Here is a 20,081-nt window from a genome sequence, read left to right as displayed (position 1 = left end):
CGCCAGGGATATACAAGATGCAGCAGACGCCATTTTCTTCAGTTTTTCTTGCCCCAGATTATCAGGTGCCCCCAAGAAGGTAGGCAATACACATTGCTTATAAAAACATAAAGTAAAATAAAACAATACCTTCATCTACAAACAAATACACCACATAGGTTGTATAGGATAGAGAAGTACAGATAAGTCCCAGCAAAGAAAGGGGGATGGAGGGAGGGTAACCTGGAGTGCAACAGTGAATACACTCGAACATCTACATTTATGGTAGGTATACAACTGTACTACGTTCACTGTGTTTCACTGTTGCAGTCATTACACTTGGGTTGAATCCCAAAGCTGAGGTAAGGCGGCTGGGTCTAAATAGAATTAGGAGTGGCTATGAGTCCCTGCAGGACTGCAGTGGCAAAGCCTGCTCTGGATTTAGAGTAAAGAGGTAAGTGATAATGCTTGGTAAAAGTGTGCACTGAACTCCAAGTTGCAGCCTCCAAAATTTCCTTGGTTGGTACTCCTCTGAGAAAGGCTGCTGAAGTGGCTGCTGCCCTGGTAGAATGTGGCCTAATATTCTTAGTCACTGACTTGCCATGCTGTGCATAGCAGAAACAAATGCAGTCTCCTATCCATTTTGAAATAGTCTGCTTTGAGATAGCCTTTCCTTGTGATCCTGCAGCATATGCTACAAACAGTTGCTCAGTTTTTCTGAAGGCTTTTGTTTTGTCCAAGTAGAAGCTTAACTGCCTGTGTATGTCCAAAGAGTGCAGAAGTCTCTCCCCTTTATTCTGGGGATTTGGATAAAATGTTGGCAAATGAATGGTTTGGTTTGGTTAAGAGCCACACTGGATACTACCTTTGGTATAAATGTTGGGTTGTCCGGATGAAAAATGATAAAAGGTTCCACTGCCATTAATGCCTGTAACTCAGACTCTTCTTGCTAAAGTTATTGCTAGGAGCAGAGCAGTTATACATAAGAATTTTATATCAGCCGTACTGGCTGGCTCAAAAGGCGGCAGCGTGAGCTTTTCCAAGACAAAGTTGAGGTCCCATGTAGGTATCGTGCTCTCCTTGGGGGTCTTATGTTTTTTGCCCCTCTGAGGTACTGTCTTAGTAGTGGATGTGAGAAAATAGGATGCTCCGTATTGTATTGAGCTGAAATGGCAGAGGCATGGATCTGAATTAATGAGAAGGATAGGCCTTTGTCCAGCATCTCAGTTAGGTATTGTAAAATCTGAGGAATATTTGGAACAAGTGGTTCAAGTCCTTGTGCCTGGTTCCAAGCACAGAATCTCTTCCGTTTTTCTGCATAAGATTTCCTGGTGCTGGGCCTCCTAGCTTCCAAAATGACATCCATAACAGCTTTAGAGAGAGGTGTGTTCTGAGTGGCTATATTATTTGCCATGCAGCCAGATTTAAGATTCTGAGTTGGCTGTGCAGGATCTGATTGTTTTGTTGAGTCAGAAGATGAGGAATTTTGAGGTAAAGTCCAGGCTGGGCCTTGAGACAAGCTATTTAGGACTGGGTACCAGTGCTGGTGTGGCCAGTCTGGGGCAATCATTTTAGGCTTCTCTTGTCTGACTTTTAGGAGTTCCTTGGGAAGGAGAGGCAGTGGTGCAAAGGCATAAACTGTTAGGGTTTTCCAGCTGAATAATACAGCATCCACTTTCCATGCTTGTGAGTGATAAGTCCTTGTGCAGAATCTCTGTAGTTGGCAGTTGTGAGGGGAGGCAAAAAGATCTATGTCTGGGCATCCCCATTTCCTTGTTATCATGCTGAAGACCTGTGGATCTAGTTTCCACTCGTGAGGGTCCATTAGGTTTCTGCTTAGTTTGTCTGCCAGAGTATTTTTCTTTCCTGGCAGGAATTGTGCCTGCAGATGTACTTGATAGGTCAGTGCTGTGTTCCACAAAGTCATGGCTTGCCTGCAGAGGGGGTAGGAATGTGTGCCCCCTTGCTTGTTTATGTACCACATAACTGTAGTATTGTCCATCTTTAGCAGTAGTTGTCCTGGATGTAGTAGATCCTTGAAGGCTGTCAGGGCATTCTGTACAGCTGGCATCTCTTTCTGATTGATATGAAGATGCATTTGGTCCTCGGGCCACATGCCCTGAATACATTTTCTTGCCATGTGTGCCCCCCAGGCATAATCCGATGCATCTGTTGTTAGTGTCTGCCTGGCTGTGGGTAAAGTGAAAGGCTGTCCCTTGTTGTGGTGACAGGCCAGTGCCCACCATCGAAACTACTGTTGCAGGCAGGGAATAAGAGTTATTATGGTTTCCAGGCTGCGGCAATACTGAGTCCAAACACATTTTAGATACCATTGTAGCTTCCTCTTATGCAGTCTTGCATATGGAATTAGCAGGATGCAGGATGCCATGAAGCCCAAAGCCTGCAGAATTTTTCTTGCAGGTAGCTGGGTCTTTGTTGCTATCACTTGAAAGTAATGAGTCAGTTGCCTTTGCTTGTCTGGCGTGAGATAAGCCATCTGGGCAGCTGTATTTAAGCTTGCACCCAGGAATATTATCTCTTGAGAGGGGACTAGTTTTGATTTCTTTTCGTTTACTGTGCACTCTAGGGCAAATTAGTAATCTTTTTACAACCGCCAGATGCTTTAGTAGAATGCCCTTGCTCTCTGCTTGAATAAGGCAGTCGTCCAAGTAGGGATATATTTGAATTCCTTTTTGTCTGCAAAATGCAATTACTGGTGCCAGGCATTTTGTGAAGACCCTAGGTGCAGTAGATAAGCCAAAGGGCAGTGCAGAGAATTGGTAATGCATTGAACCAGCTATGAATCTGAGGTATCGTCTGCAAGATTGTCTGATTGGGACATGCAGGTATGCCTCTCAGGTCCAAAGTAACTAGCCAAGCCTTCTTGCCCAGCATGGCTAGAAGTTGCTGCAGTGTCAACATTTTGAATTTTGGAACATCCAGGAAAGTATTTAGAATAGACAGGTCCAGTATTGGTCTCCAGGCTTTGTCCTTTCTGGGTACCAAGAAAAGTCTTGAGTAAAATCCTTGTCCCTGTTCTTGCTGTGGTACTTTTTGAATAGCCCTCATGTCCATGAGAGCAGATATTTGTTTTTGTGCCTCTGCCCATTGATTCTGTGGCAGCTCTGGCATACCTTTTGACCTTGGTAGGGTGTGATGGTGGAACCTGTAACCCTGAGAAACAATATTCAGTACCCATTTGTCCTGGGTGATCATGTGCCAATTTTGTGAGAAAAGCACTAGTTTTCCCCCTAAGGGTGCTGCTAAGTGCTTGGCATTTGTAGAGGAAAGTCATTGGGACGGTTTCCTGTAAGGTTGTGATTTGTCTTCTCTGCCTTTGGGGGCTGAAGCACCCCATTGTTTAGGTCTGTATGAGCCTTGGGGCTGAGATCTGCCTCTTGGGCGTCTGTATCTGCCTCTTTGTGGCCTGTCTGAGACTGGAAAGGATCAATTTTTAGAAGGCCAGTTCCTGCTAAATCTAGGCGGCTGAACCTGTAAGAAATCCTTTACTGTCTGCACTGATTTGCTTTATCTTCCATTTTCTTTAACACCTCTTCTGCCTTAACACCAAACAAAGTATCAAGCTGTAATGGAGCATCCAATAATTTTGCTTTAACATGATCAGGTAAACTCTGTTCTTTTAACCAGGCATGCCTTCGAATGACAGAACCAGTAATTGTGGCTCTGCAAGATGTCTCTAATGAATCAAAACCACATTGCAAAGTATGCTTTCCCACTTGTTCAGCTGTATGCAATAAATCCTGCATTTCCTTGTTCTCAGGACATTCAGGGCTTGTAAACATTTTCTGTTTTAGCAAAGACATTAGGTACTGTTGATATTTAAGCATGTGAAACTGGCAGTTTAAAGCCCTTACAGCCAAAGTAGCAGAGGTGTAAACTTTCTTCCCCATCTGTCCAGAGCTCTAGAATCCCTATCAGAGGGAACAGGGTTTTTTTGCAGTGGAAGCCTTGACCCCTTTGGGACCCTGTGAAATAGTTTCAGGATCGGGGTCTTTATAAAGAAATGTATGAGAATCTGGAACCCCGTAGTACCTATCTGGCTTAACTGGTGCAGGGAGTAAAGAATCAGGAGTCAAACTGGATTCAGAAAAGACATCAACAATATCTAGTACAGGGGGTATAGCAAGAGGCCTGTGCTGAGGCAATAAAAGAAAGTCTCTGAGCCTTTTCTTGTATTCTGACTAATCTTGGCTCTCCCAATGGAAATGCTCCCTTCATGGTGTGCAGGGTTTCCCCAAAAGAGTAGTCCTCAGTAGGAGAGGCTGAAGGGATATATTCTTCAGCATCAGAGTCCTCATAGGGAGGAAGAGAATATCCCTGTTCTGAAGAGGAATCAGAAGAAATAGAAACCTGGTCAGAGGAGTCATAGTCAGTGTCTTGCCTAGGCCTTTTATCAGGAGGGGGATGGGAACCCCTGATCAAAGTAATTAGGACCTCGGCCATTTTGAGCATCTGTTTCTCTGGCATGGATGACTGTCCAGGAGAATGCTGTACTTGTTTCTTTGTCTTTAAAGGAGTTTTAGACTTTGCCTTAGCTGCTGAAGTGGTCTTGATAGTAAGCTGTGTAGGTCTGAAAACACCCTCAGAAGCCGATGCCTGCGCAGCGGCTCCGGACCCATCTGAGGGAATTGTTTCCGTAGGCCCAATACCTTGAGTTTCCAAAGGCCTAGCTGTCTACATGTGGGAGTCAGAGGCGGCCTGTGGCTCTGAGCTAGTGGGTGTCAGGGGCTGCGAAAGCGCCTCACTGAAAACAGGCGACTGGCCTAGATGAGGCTTCGTCGGTTTTGGACCTCGGATGCCTGTCTTTTTCTTTGTCCTTGCGCTTTTTATGAACTCCGGTCGTCGGTTGTTCTGATGGCATTATATAGTTAAACCTTCGGCCAAAGTAATGTAAAGCAAAATCGAACTGACGCTTAATAGTGCGTTGGATGAATCTAGCACAAAACCGACAACTAGCAACATTGTGGTCATGGCCTAGGCAAGGAATGCAGTAAGAATAAAAATCCTTATGAGGTATTTGCTTCCCACAAGAAATACAATTGTTAACTATTTCTGACATCGGTCTGGAGCAAGAAAAAAGTTTCCCCAACGGGGTACTTAGCTTTATTGAAGACTTCGGATCTGAAATTCGATTTCGAAAATCTCAGGAGTCGGCCGACCGGCACTTGCAAACTGCTTTTGCTTCGGGCACCGCGCGGCAAGAAAGACTGAAGAAAATGGCGTCGGCTGCATCTTATATACCCCTGGCGCACTGACATCAGGGAAGAAGCGACAGCAACCAACGCCGGACCAGGACTTTGGAATTCAGGCCGACTGCGGGTAGCCTGCCAGCAGGATAATCTAAGTGTAATGACTGCAACAGTGAAACACAAACATCAAAAGATTGCCAAATATCACAGGACTTGCGGTCGTGACCTGCCCCTAAACAAAATAAACAGAAATTTGGTATGTGCAGATTTCACAGATATAGCCGGCATCAGTTTGTTGCTCTTACATGCAGCATCGCACGTTCCCCTGCTTTCAAGACTTTGGTATATTGGCTGGATGTCCGGTGCTGCAGGCAGCAACTTCCTAAGGTTAAGAATACTGCAACATGAGAATAGAAGGACATCATATGTTTTGTGTGTGTAATGAGTTGGTAGACTTACAAAATCAATACGCAGTACTCTGTCAGAATTACTGGATGAGCAAATTGGTGTAACTAAGGAAATGATTTTTTGAGCTGGGACACGTGATAAGAATTACCTAGATATAGTAAGGCCTTAAATTTAATTCTGGTGATTGATCACATTTTTTGGCAAACTCTAAACCAACTGTGTTTGAAGAACTGAATACTACAATAGAGAGAAAACCTGGAAGTAAGATATTTAGAAAAGGGTAGGAACAAATTACATAGAAACAATGCAAACTGTGGGCACAACATGTGCAGAATAATGTTTCGATGGGGGAAAGAGATTGAAGGGGAAGCCAAGCACCAAGCAATTTATGTAATATTTGACTTGATATTTTGCAACTGGAAACATGTTAATATGTTTCTTCATCTTTTACATACAGTGGATATAAAAAGTGTACACATGCCTGTTAAAATGCCAGGTTTTTGTGATATAAAATGAGACCACAGTAAATCATTTTAAAACTTTTCCCACGTTTAATGTGACCTATAACCTGTACAATTTAATTGAAAAACCAAACAAATCCATTAGGTGAAAAAATATAAAAAAGTACAATAAGCTGGTTGGATAATTGAGCACACCCTTAAACTAATACTTTGTTGAAGCACCTTTTGATTTAATTACAGCATTCAGTCTTCTTGGGTAGGAGTCTACCAGAATGGCACATCTTGACTTGGCAATATATGCCACTCTTCCTTGCAAAAGCATTCCACATGTCAGATTGCGAGGGCATCTCTTGTGCACAGCCCTGTTCAGGTCAACCCATAGATTTTCTATTGGATTTAGGTCTGGGCTCTAGTTGGGCCATTCCAAAACTTTAATTTTCTTCTGGTGATGCCATTCTTTTGATCTGGATGCATGCGTGGGGTCATTGTCATGTTGAAAGGTGAAATTCCTCTTCATCTTCAGCTTTCTAGCAAATGCCTGAAGGTTTTGGGTCAAAGAAGAGTGGTATTTGGAACTGTTCAGAATTCTCTCCACCTTGACTAAAGCCCCAGTTCCAGCTAAAGAAAAGCAGCCCCAAAGCACGATACTGCCACCACCGTGATTCAACATGGGGATGGTGTTCTTTTGGTGATGCAAAGTGTTTTTGCGCCACACGTACCTTTTGGAATTGTGGCCAAAAAGTTCAACCTTGGTCTCATCAGACCATAACACATTTTCCCACATGCTTTTGGGAGACTTGATGTATTGTTTTGCAAATTTTAACCAGGTATGGATGTTTTTATATGTAAGAAAAGGCTTCAGTCTTGCAATCCTACCCCATAGTCCAGACATATGGAGAACACAGGAGATTGTTGTCACATGTGGTATACAATCAGTACTTGCCACAAATTCCTGCAGCTCCTTCAGTGTTGCCGTAGGTCTCTTGGCAGCCTCCCTGACCAGTTTTTGTCTTGTCCTTTCATCAATTTTGGTGGGATGTCCAGTTCTTTGCAACATCACTGTTGTCCCATATTTTCTCCACTTTTTGATGACTGCCTTCACTGTGTTCCATGGTATATTCAATGCTGTGGAAATTTGTTTGTACCCTTCTTCTGACTGATACCTTTTAACAATGAGATCCCTTTGAAGCTTTGTAAGCTCTCTGTGAACCATGGCTTTTGCTGTAGCAGGCAATTGAGTAAATATCAGGAAAATCCTACTAGGACAGCTGAACTTTGAGGTTAATCAGTCTCTTTCCAACAGATAACAGGTGTGTACCCAAGAAGACTGAATGTTGTAATTAAATCAAAAGGTGGGTCAACAAATTATTAGTTTATGGGTGTGCACACTTATAAAAAATGTACAATAAGCTGGTTGCATATTTTTCCCCTAACAGATGTTTGTTTTTCAATTGAATTGTACAGGTTATGGGTCACATTAAAGGTGGGAAAAGTTTTGAAATGATTTATTGTGGTCTCATTTTTTTATATCACAAAAACCTGGCATTTTAACAGGGGTGTGTACACTTTTTATATCCACTGTAAATGTGTTTGCTTTTTACTTAAATAATTCAATAAGACGTTACTTAAAAATGCCAGTGTATCTGGTGACCATACTAGCATACAAGCTCAACAAAGACCTAAACTTCTCTTCTGGCATACCACCCCATGACAGCTTAAAGGAGATGTGCAGAATGAAAAGAATGAAGGCATGCTGGTGGGATGTCTGCCCCAACATAGAAGCATGGAGTGAGCCAGAGAGTACTAATGCAAGTTGACATTTTCTTCAGTCCAACACTTGGGGGGCACACTTCATAAGGAATGTAAAGAGATGGAATGACTACAATAAAGAAATTCAGTGCATGGGTTGGGATTCCTGTAACCTCACCATTGAATGGAAAGGCAGAGGATAACAAAATAATTACATGACATTTTTTTTTTTTGCATCCCTCCTTCCTCTCTTGCATTCCTTCCACAGTGAAGTAACACAAGGCGAGGGCTACATAGAAACCAGATGCTATACTGGACCAAGTGCAAAAAGTGAAAAAAAAATATTCAGCAGTCTGGCTTGTCAGTATATTTCTACAGTTGCACTGCGACCGGTCAGTTCCACATTAAAGATTACATTTTGTAAGTCTGCCTGGTAGAGCGACAATAGAATTCTCAGTGCCTTTGCTGAAATTTAAGAAAGAAATATTAATACAAATTAACAGTGAATCCAAAGCTCTTACCGTGGTGACCAGAAATTCTGGTTATTGTGCAGAGGACTTGCATGTCTGGATGATGTCATTTTACTGAATGCAGATGAGTTGCTTATCTGAAATACAGCATCTTCACTGCTTTTTTCCACAGGTGAATCAATACTTCTTGGAGTATTAGCATCCTGAAAAAAAAAAGGAGGAACAAATCTGTCTTTTGTTCTCATCCGTAAAACACCAATATTCAAACACTGAAAGATTCTGAAAAGTCTTCACCTAAATGCTCCAAGAGATCAGAGTACGTAATGTGCTGCTAAGAATATCACATAATTCAAGTACCACAAGCCACTCACATAACACACACAGTACTGTATACAACACAATTTCACTTGCAATCCACTCTACAGCCTTGAACACAGATCCCCCCCTGGTACTCTACTGACCAATGTATTCCTGTATGTTACCTGAAACCCCACAACACAGCATACGACTTGAACTCCCTCCATTTCAGTGAAAGTATTTGCTTTCCAACAGGATACAAAAGTGAATTTAGTACCAAGTGTAGTCACCTATAACTGGGGAGGATTTATCCATTTCTGCTCGTACACCCCAGGCTACTCTTGCATGTCCAATAACATTGCATAGAAAATTTGGCTATTTATGGCCTCTTCTCTACCAATACCACCACACAACTTACAGTCTTCAAGTATGTTAGCAATACAGTGCACTTGATGCTAGCCTTCTACCCTCCAGCAAAGAACCCTCCGTAAACAGACAACTCCATGACCTCATCCAGAACAGGAGGCCTATCCAATCCAGCCCAGCTTAAAGTGTTACCTGCAACTCACAGACTGGTCACTTCAGTCACAATCAGGGGCAAAAGCTTTAAAACAAATCCCTCCTTTAACTAGTCAGCATTTAACAAATCCTCTGTTCCCCAAATATCAAGCCAGTTATTGAAATATGCCAATGTAACATTCAAACAAAACTGGCACACAGCCAAACCACCTTGCACGGAAACTAATACAGGAAACGCCTTTAGTTAATGGGTTTAAGAATAAAGCACTTTCAACTTTAACATGCAACATCTAATCGCATTAAGAAAAAGCTGAGGCAATAAAATACCCAGCAACTTATTTAATATCTTGAGGTACTCTGCATCACCTGCAGCTTGTGTGCGCCAACACTTTGCTCTACTAGTCTCAGCTGAGACTATTTCTGATAGTGTCGAAAAGCAATTTTCTATGGCTCATTCCTGACCACCTACTTTGAAAGCCACAGGTCCCTTTCACCTGATTCTTGCTGATCTGTGCCCACAGTTTTTAGTTTTATGTACATTTACCGTACACAATCAGAAAAGTACCACAAAATGCTGATACTCGCAGCAGCATTTCCACAACTCTGAGCTCACTCAGCTATTTGAAGTGTAGGACCCCTTACTCTACAATACTGCACTATGTTGCCAAATAAACCAAGTCAAACACATTTGGATGTTACCGTTTTCAGTATATAACCCCCTGTTGCACTCTGTTCCAACCACCAATATATTTAAAGGGGACAAAATACAGAGATCAAGACCAACTGAAACAAAACTGACAAGGTCATGAGGAAAAGAACAGTAGTGTCATGCATGAACACTCACCAGCAACAAATGTTCAAGTAACAACATTCCAGCACAGCACACAGAAATGAAAGTGTATGACCTGCATGACCTAGGGCTGTCTAGTGACCAAGACAGAGGATAGGAGTGAGTTGCTAATACCAGTCCTTTTGACAGTGAGATAGTTTGACCCACTATCTCCAATTCCTGCAGAGAGATACAAGGCATGTTAATGTGTATGCATTGACATGGATGCCATCATGGATCATGTACAGGAATATGAACACTCCACAGGGAGTAATAGGCCCTTGCATCTCTGCCCTGGCATGTAAGCTTCTAAGAGAGGGGTTAGCACAAAAAAGCTCTCTGCTGGCTGACTAACAAAACACAAGTTATCTGGATTGCTGCTGCAGTACAATTCCTTATATGGGACTTATTTGCAAGCAGATGTCTGTCTATCCTGGAGCAACTTCCAGAGTTGTTAGATATCAACCAGAGAACCCAGACTGCTTCTCCATACTAAGGATATCAGGCCAACACTTGGGCACAAAATGATGAGCAGCTCAGAACCTTTGGTATGCTAGCCAAGTGAAAGAGGAGACTCCCGGTATTCACAAGCCAAAACAGCTTAAGAGGGGACGCTTGCGGTGGGAATGGATTTGGTTTAGCACTCAGAGAATTGGTGAGGTCAGTGAAGGTCACAAAATAGAGAGAGAACTCCCTTACAATCATGAAGTACAAAAGCATGCCCTCAGGGAAGGAATACCCATGCGGACTAGAGACTGAAGGTACCAGAGCCTCAGATGAAACAGCATGAAAAATACCAGCAGAGAGAAACAATGAAGGGGTGCAAACAATTCAGTGCTAGAGTTCACTTTACTGGAACTCCCAAAATTAATAAAATAGATTGCTTTAGTGAATCAGCTGCAAAACAGGAAGATGTATGCTCTATCTGATAACTATGAAAAGTATAGTAGAGCTGCAGAAAGCGAATACAATCTTCTAGAATATAAAGACGTGGAAGTAAAATTACAGGATCTCATGCAAGCGAGACACGGAACATGGGGCACTGCACAAAAACTCTAAATCAACTGCAGTACCATAGAGAATGGAGGGGCAAAATTGTACGGTCTTTGTTCATCCTCTGGCAATATGGTCAGGAATTCCAGAGGGCTCTACTTACACTGAGTGCACATACAGGGTACAAGGTTAGAGCTCAGGTCCAAGGAATAAGAACTTAACATGTAGTAAGACTGGAAATGTAAAGCATGAGAAGAAATACTGACCAACATTTATAATACCATGGTAACTTGCCAAGTAGAAATTATGCAAATTTTTATTAATTATTCACCAGTGACAATGTATAAACAAATCCAGTTCATATAAGTGATCAAGTCATGCAGCCAACAGCATCTCAAATTAAAATTGGTATGCCTGGCTTATTTCAAGCTTCTACTGCCATGGAGTACAAAAACGTTTTGAATGTGCATGAAGCACTACAGTTTTTGCAGGATGGGGCAGCACAACATGAAAGAATTAATGAGATAGCTTCTGCAAAAGTGGAAGTGGAGAGGTATTTACAGTAAACTAGTGCAAGACCAAATTCATCCACTAGTAAAGAACATTTCCAACATCTATTAAGGTGGTGGGGCTCAGTGGTGAGAGACTTCAGCCAGGATTCAACAACGGGAAGCAATATAATATGCTGGCTTTAATGATAATCTGATTGCAAAAAGTAATGCGATCATTTAGAGAAAACATTATATGTCTATAAACAAGGTATACATAGATGAGCACTCCCAAATAATTACTGAATGACAAATGGGGGAGAACGGTCATCCACTTAGTGGTTAGGAGACGTTTTGTATGGGTGAACACAGACTTGCGCAGTATGAGCTATCTCGTCACACTTACTGGCGGGTTAACTGTCACAGACAAAACCCATGCTTAAAATGAGAATGAAATAATGGAACTACATCTCAGAATGGACAAGGGGCACCCTTAACTTAAGGTGGATTTTGGACATTAAGCAGAAGAAATGGGATGTCTATTGTTCAAATACATATCAAAAGGCTGCCACCTTAATAAATGCGCAAACGAAAAAAAGACACTGAGTTGGGGGTTAGGAGTGTTTACACATGATCAGGTAAAAAGGGAAGTCCATTCTGATTTGGTAAACAGAAGCCTATTTCAGTCACTCTGGATTAGATAGCACAAGCAACTTGGTTGTAGAAATACATGCACCTTTTTGTAAAGGAATTACTTGCACAATTTACTACTGGAAATGTGCACGGTTTCTTGCAATTTAAGCTCTCAGAAATGAGGCTTAAATATTTGGATTGCACTATCTCAAAAACAGGCATACATACCGATTTTGTTGTACTCTTTTCAGATTTGTGTATGGTGATTTTAATATTTGGGTAAGACACCCGAGACCATTTTCATGGATTGGCTATTGCATAGTGTAAAAAAAAAAAAAAAAACGCTTTAAATTTTTAAATATGGCTAGAGCTGATGTCTACTGCAGGAAACATTCTGACTCCAACAACTAGGACTCTACTAAAATGCAGATGAAGAAACGAGTGAGTACATCTTTTACTGAGGGGGAAAGGTTGCAGTTTAATAGTGGAATCCTGGGTTAAAGATACAGGACGATCCACTGCAATTAGAGTATATACTTTGCCATACAGTTAACTACATGTACTGTTTACTTACCACTACGGTTCACCAGAATGGTGTTTAAGCGGATAATGTCACAGAATTTTACTTTCATGGCATGCATTTGGTTTGTACATGACAACTGAATACAGCTAACAACCAAAGATGTTAACAAGAGCCCTAAGAAGGATAAGGGTTTCTAGGATAAGGAAATGTGTGACATTATTTGACTAGCATAGGGTTAGGAGATGTACGACTAGAGACTGCTCCACAGCTTATACTTTTGTAAATCAGGAACAGATGAGAGAGTGGATTGGGTTTACATGCTGAAGGAATACATGTATTAAGCACAAACTCTTCGGCAGATGCATATACTATTCTAGAAGGGTAGAGTTTTCCAAGATCAGAGGAGCAATGGAGATTCAAAACTTATTTGGAAAATAAAGGATTCCTTAAGAAGGCTAGTAAAAAGTATGAACAAAGAGAGGCTACCTTTCCAAAGGATAGGTTTTGGGTGGGTGGCATCTTAGAATCAGTTTAAATATAATAAAGGGAATAAAGTTTACAGGGGAAGACTAGTAAAATAAATACTTTAAGTGCAGAGGATGGAGGAGTAAAATACTCAAGAATAAAGTATGGAGAATATACAACATCAAGATTTAGGATTTTTGCTTGGAAATGTTTGCAGATTTTTTTATACCCCAAGTAGAACCCAGAGAATTTTTCCACAGCTAGACAGCAAATGTTAAAGGTGAGATAATAAGGAATATATATATTTTTTTCTGGGAGTGCAGTGAATTGAAAAATGTTAAAGATTCCTTTCAGGCAACTCCATAAGAGTTATTGGGTGAGCAAATTGGTGTAACTAGGGAAATAATTCTTCTGAGCTATGAGACAGAATCGGAATCGCCTTGCTGAGTCTAATTATGGTGGCTGCCAAAAAAACAATCACTAGAAAATAGAAATCAAAGTCTAAACCATCTGTTACTGTATTCACTACTTCTGGCACAGACGTAAAATACATAGAACTAGCATCTTTATAAAAGGCTAGAAGCAAATTACATAGAAAAAAGTTGGAATTGTGGGAACAATACATATGAGAGAGGAATGAGGTTTAAAAGAAGGCAGGATTTGAATGAGTTATGTATGACAATGACTGGGTTGAGAAGTGATGTACAACTTTTGCAACTAAAATTATGTCAATATGGTCTGTGATGTAAATGCTTGCAACCAAGATTAGGTCAATATGGTTTCTTTTCAGCATAACTGCCTAGGTCACAAGTGATAATTTAATAAAGGTGTTTCTTGTTTAAAAAATAATGTATGGAAGCTCTGGAAACTGAAGGAAAAAATCAAGTTACTACACAGAAAATGGAATTTTATCTGTCTCACATTAAGGACTTTTTTTTAAAGCTTTGCCAAGATATCAACATACACTGATGACAAAAATGGAGAAAATACTTTTCTGGGAAAATTAAACCTCTCAAATGTGATACAAGAGCAAGCAAAAGGTGAAATTCAACCAATGACAAAAAGGTAAGAGTAACAGGAGGTCAAAAGCATGGAAATGTGCGGATTTAAACTGGTTGCTAGGAGAGTAACGGAGATGAGCAGAAGACAACTTAAAAGCTTGTTTAACCAAACTACTGCATGAAATCCTAAATATATGATAAATACTCCTTTCACTGAAATAGGAAATAATACTATGGATTTGTAAAGGAAAAAGCAATGGTCTTCCATCCATTCATAGGCCAATTCACATTAAATCATGATTACAAAAGTTTTATGGCTTTACTGGCAAACAGGTTGGCAGGACTTCTCATAAAAAAATTCACACAGTATGATTCCTAGAGATACTTCAGGTGCTATTAACTGTTGGTAGAACACCTACTCAAGTCACTGCCAGCTACAGGACCTCTCCATGAACCAGAACACCCGCTCATGCTTATCTAGATCTACTTGAGTCTATCAAGATGCATCCAAAAACCATGGTTTTGAGCAACTGACTACCCATCCACTGAGTGGGTAAATTAACTGTGCTCAAACTCATTTGCCCAAAAGTTCCTCGACTTCATTAACTACAATGCCCTGGACTAGCTGGTTGACACTCCAGCAAGGGGTGCCAACATCCTGGATTTGGTGCTTAACAATATGGGGGGGCCACTGTAGCACCCCCCCCCCACTGCGAGGTTTTCCCTGGTGAGATCTGACCACAAATCAGTCTCATTAGAAGTAACTATCACACCTGACCCCCCCCCCCCCCCCCCAGCAGCAACTAAACTAAAGAGACTTCTCCAAAGCAGATTATAACTTCTTATGGGATGGTATAAATAGCTTCACTGCACCTTCCTCCTCAGATGGGACTGACAACTACGCAGAGTTCTACACCAATGTTTTACACAAACATCTGTATAACTGCATTGACTTGCCCATACCTCATAGGACTAAAACAAGCTCGTCAAGGAAGAGCAATCCTGCTTGGTAGACAACTGCTATCAACGGGCTTTACAATAAAAGGAAGAAATTGTTGTCTAAAAGTATAAGAGAGCATACCCTAAACTGGAAACACACCCTCCCTCAGCTTAAATAAGCAAATAAGATTTCTTGCAAAGTCCACCAAAGCAAACTATGAATCCAAATTAGCTTCCTCAACTAAGAAGAACCATAAGGCATTCTTTAGTTACATCCATAAACTAAAAGGAAAGGTCCAAATTTGTGCTGAACTGGTAGTTAATGATACCACATATACCCATGGACATAACTAACCTGTTCACCTACAGGTTCTGTGAAAACTTCACTCCCTTGTCCCCACCATACAGACTCCAAGACATCCCTACCTTGTATCTCTAGAGAGCAGATTGTAAATGCCCTCTCTAAGGCTAAAAACACAGCATCTATGGGACCTGATACTATCACAGGCTGTGTCCTACACGGGCTCCAACAAGAATTAGACTCTTCAATCATAGTCAAAGCACCAGCTTCACCCAGAAAAATGGAAAACAGCCACAATTATTCCCTTGCACAAAGGTGGTGCTTCCACTGACCTCAGGAACTACCACCCTATTAGCCTGACTAGCCTCATCTGCAAGGCCATGGAGCGAATCATCATGTACCTTAACAAAGATATAGATACTTTCCAAACACTTGACCCTACTCAGTTTCGATTTGTCAAGGGAAGATCATGCCTGTTAAACATGCTAGACTTCAAGATAGTCACCAAGGCCCTGGACGAGGGGAAATCTGTGCATATACCCTACCTAGACCTAGCGAAGGCTTTTGACACTATCCCCTACTCAGGCATCATTGCCAAACCCACCCAGCTAGATATCAACCCTTCTCATTAGATGGGTCACTAACTGGCTCACTGATAGAACGCATAGTGAAAATAGGGGAATCTACCTCCAACAGCAGACCTGTATCCAGTGGTGTTCCACAGGGATCGGTCCTGGGAGCTCCACTGTTTGGAATCTATTTATCCAAAGAACAAGCAGAAACTAAAGGTCTGCGGCTGACCAAGTTTGTTGATGACTGCAAACTGGGAGCGGTCGCAGAATCTCCAAATGATGTTAGCATCCTACAAGAGGGTCTTAAACAAATGATTGGTGCCAAAGTCATGTTCTTAAACTCAATGAAAAAAAAATGATTGTCCTTTTTTGGTAAGAGCAATATTTCTAACTACTGCATCAATAGCAACACCCTAAGTACGCACTCAGTGAGAGAGACCTGTTGCACAGCAACCTTACCTTTGATCACCATGTCTCCACAGTGGTAAGAAGGGCATTCTATTTTGCTCACCTCATAAGCAAGGGCATTGCCTCCAGAAAAAAAAATTACAACCTCCCTCTACTCTTCCCTCATCAGGCCAATAAGCGTACAATACCCCCTTTTGGTATGCACCTTTCCAAGCACCTGCAGCAATTGGAAAGACAGCAAAGGTTCCTCACATGGAAAATTCAAGGTCTTCAGCATCTGTCCTATGTGGATCATCAGGAATCACTGTCACTTTATTCTGATTCATAAAGACTACTCGGAGGTGATGTCTGCCTTGCATATAAGGCAATCTCTGACTCTGCATTACTGGAAATGCTGCACATCTTCAAGTCAAATGGTACATGGGTTACTCGCTCTAAAGTCCTTAACCCGGTATGTGACATTAATAGAACCTGCTGGAGGGGACAGATCTGTCTCCCAGAGGTTAACACACCTTTGCAACAGAGTCCCACTTCATGTCAAACAGAGCACCTCATTGGCCCTCTTCAAAAGCAATTTAGACGATTGGAAGGGCAACTATAAATTCACCCCGGGGTTCTACCTGTGCCTTCTTGGACATGTGCAATAGGTGCTGATTGTGGAAATAAGGGTAGACCTTGTCTAGGCTTGTAAGGGACCTAGGGCCATTAGCCTAGTAGCTTCCTATGATTCTGTGAACACAGACCAAACAGGCCTTGATAAAAAGCAGACTGATATTTGATAATGACAAGAATAATGATAGTATGAATACTACCAATCAAAACAGAAGGGTGACTTTAGTTGATCTGGGCGCAGAAATAAAATCAGAGAGTTGCATGGAAAGAACTGTTTCAAGTCATGGCCAAATTTGAATTGGGGACTACCTTTATAAACCTATTAGCAAAAATATATAGTGGCTTGATAGCTAAATTTAAAATACAATGTGGGCTATCACCTTAGTTTGGAATTAGAAGGCAATGATGCAAAAGTGCCCCATGTCACATTTTAATAGCACTGTACCTGAGAATATGTGGTGGGGGGAAAGGCACCACCCAGTAGCAGCTTACACAGATGACGTTTTGGTATTTACAGGATCCACAAAAATTTGGACAGATCTGAAATACTAAAATTGTTTGGTAATTTTCAGGTGACACGATAACCATACAAAAAACTTTACTGATTAGGTTAAAAGTAATAAACACTATGTTGGAAAGACAAGAAACTTAATTAGCTATTAATCGGGATTCAACCAAATTTGGTGCTGTTAGTTTTGACAGCTTGTAAACATTATAAAAATGTAATAAAGAATGAGATAAAAACTGAAAAATGCCTTAAGACTGATCAAAAAGTACAAGCAGTCACTTTATGCTACCCTTATGACTATATACTTTTCACGTTTTCACCTGGTTGACATTTAGGGAGCTCCTACATAAATTCAGCAATATTCAACACTTTCAGGAAGATAAACAGAACTGCAAAGAATAGACTAGCAACAGCAAAAGGGCAAGGATTAGGATTACCAGATCTACTAAATATTTAAAGTGGCTCAATTAAGAATGCTCATATTGCTTCAAGTCCCAGAATATGAAGCCAAATGAAAAACATTACTGCAAAAAATACCAGGTTTGAAAGGAAGCCACAAAGAAAGTGAGATATGGAACATGCTAGCTGAGCAAGGAAATACCCCAAAAATATGTACATCAAAATTCCAGATATCAAAGCATGTTTAAAAAAAACGAAGCGTACGATTTCATGGGGTAATTGCATATTACCTACCTGCAGGTTTACGGGGTGGACAGGGCAAGTGTGTCGGTAAGAAATTGGTATTGGAAAGCTACTCCGTGAAATACTGGGATCAGATAAGAGAACTGGTTAAATTGGCAAGAAGCAAAGAAAATCCACAATTTAAGGGATATTTGAATACAGGGGAAAATATACGTTGGAAAGACACTATAGTTACCCTCTCTGAGAGCTCAGTAATGCTAAGCAATCATATTTGCAGCTTGAGACTGTTCTGCACTAGATTTCACTTTAAACCAGCCTATAAACACCTAAGAGAAGTACTTGCATTTCATTATGAGTTACTGAAATAGCTCTACACTTACTTTTGGCATTTATTTTGATCAGTGTTGTAACTACTTGTTTAAATTCTAGCGAGAGTAAAGAACAAAGCCATATTTAGATCTCTGAATGCTAGAATATTGCACTGTGCTGTTCTACTGGCCAGTGGACTTTTGATATGACTTTTGTGCTATTATAAGTTGCTTGTATTTGTGCTGTGCTGCTCGGCATACAGCTACATCTTACCCTCCATAGTACAAATGCAGGCACTTGAAACCTTAACATTCCCTATATAACATACTAAAATTTCTAGTGTTCAAAATAGTCAGTAATTGTATGAAGAGCCCTTGGTTTGTGCGAAAAGGTGCACTGCTCTTCGTGAGTTTACTTGGATTTTTTTTTTTAGACAGTACTTTAGCAGATTAGCTCCAACCCTATTCATGCCACTCCCCCTGCAGTAAACATTTGGAATAATGGGTCTGTACTTTCCAACACTCTCTGTAGCCATTTTGGTTGAAAGGGGCATCCTGAGACTACTCAGCAAATGTCTTATGTTTACTGAAAACCACATAATACTTAAACTGACAGTGTAAGAGACATGTTACATGATGCTTGAGTTATTTGTTCAAAATACTTTGGCTCCTGTACTAATTTCCTCCAGTATATTCCACCCCCCCACCCCACTTATTTTCTATAGCTCTACTTGCAAACATCCCTACTGGTTAAAAAAATTACTTTCTTCCTCACCACGTTGGTTTCTTACTTGGAAAACGTTCTGCTACTTTAAATATATTGTGTGGTTATTTCCTCTAACCAGAACAATCACAATCCTCCCGTAGGAAAACGATCAAAACCATTACTCACAATAGTAACACCCACTCTAGTTTACCACCCAAGACACACTCGCAATTTGTCAATCACGGTCTCCTATAACTATCAAATTACATCTCTACAACCAACTCACTACCCACCTAACTTTTTTATCGTAATCTACAACAAAGATACAACCCAGGTTAAATAAAATGGCCCTAAATCAGATTATTTTACTATTTCCCCTTACTCTACTAGCCTTTACCACCAATTATCAAATCCACCTCCTTCAAATACTTAGGACTTCAACCAGTCCTCACAAAGAATATCAACATACAGCCAGCCTTTCTCCACAACACCCTCTCTCTTTACAAACAACCTACATCTGATTTAGTTTTCTATAAATATCTTAAAACTAAGCATCCAAATTTACAAATGAATATCAAACCAAGACCAAAATGTAACTGATCACACTCTCCCCTCTGTAAATTATCAATTCAAAAGATTAGTGGAGAAGTCCACCCCAACCCTGGTTCCACTGTTCATAAATCATCACTTCCAACCCCAAAATAAACCAGTCACCTAATAAAGCTCAGTAAAAACAGAACCCAAACTCACCTTACCAAATATGTGCAGTAAAATCCATCACAAATTCTTATCTTGCCACATACCCTCCTGACGTAGTCATAGCTACTGAAAACGGGTTAAAAAAGAAATAAAGGATAATGAGACCCCCCCCCCCCAGAACACAATACACTCAGGCATGACAGATAAAACAAGGGTGCAGGTGATGTACCAATTATCTATAAAAACTCTCTAATCATTACCTTACTTCCACAGGAACAATGCTGAACTACTAGCACTAAGTTTCACAGCAGTTTATATACCACTAGGAAATAATGCTGATAATGCAGAAAGCATCCTGTAT

At 40.8% G+C, this 20,081-nt stretch overlaps 1 protein-coding gene across 1 annotated transcript in view; it reads right to left on the bottom strand.

Moving 5' to 3' along the window:
* Nucleotides 1-20,081, bottom strand: part of MARF1 (meiosis regulator and mRNA stability factor 1) — a 2,255,654-nt gene that overhangs the window by 1,309,780 nt on the left and 925,793 nt on the right. Inside the window, exon 8 of the mRNA XM_044088896.1 lies at nt 8,329-8,480. Coding sequence (XP_043944831.1) covers nt 8,329-8,480 — 152 coding nt within the window. The remainder of the gene's footprint in view (nt 1-8,328; nt 8,481-20,081) is intronic.

Source organism: Protopterus annectens, chromosome 12.part0 (assembly GCF_019279795.1).
Source record: "Protopterus annectens isolate FY-2018-M chromosome 12.part0, PAN1.0, whole genome shotgun sequence".
NCBI classification, from domain to species: Eukaryota; Metazoa; Chordata; order Ceratodontiformes; family Protopteridae; genus Protopterus; species Protopterus annectens.
Note: the sequence above shows the minus strand (reverse complement) of the source record. Positions and strands in the feature narration are given on the sequence as shown.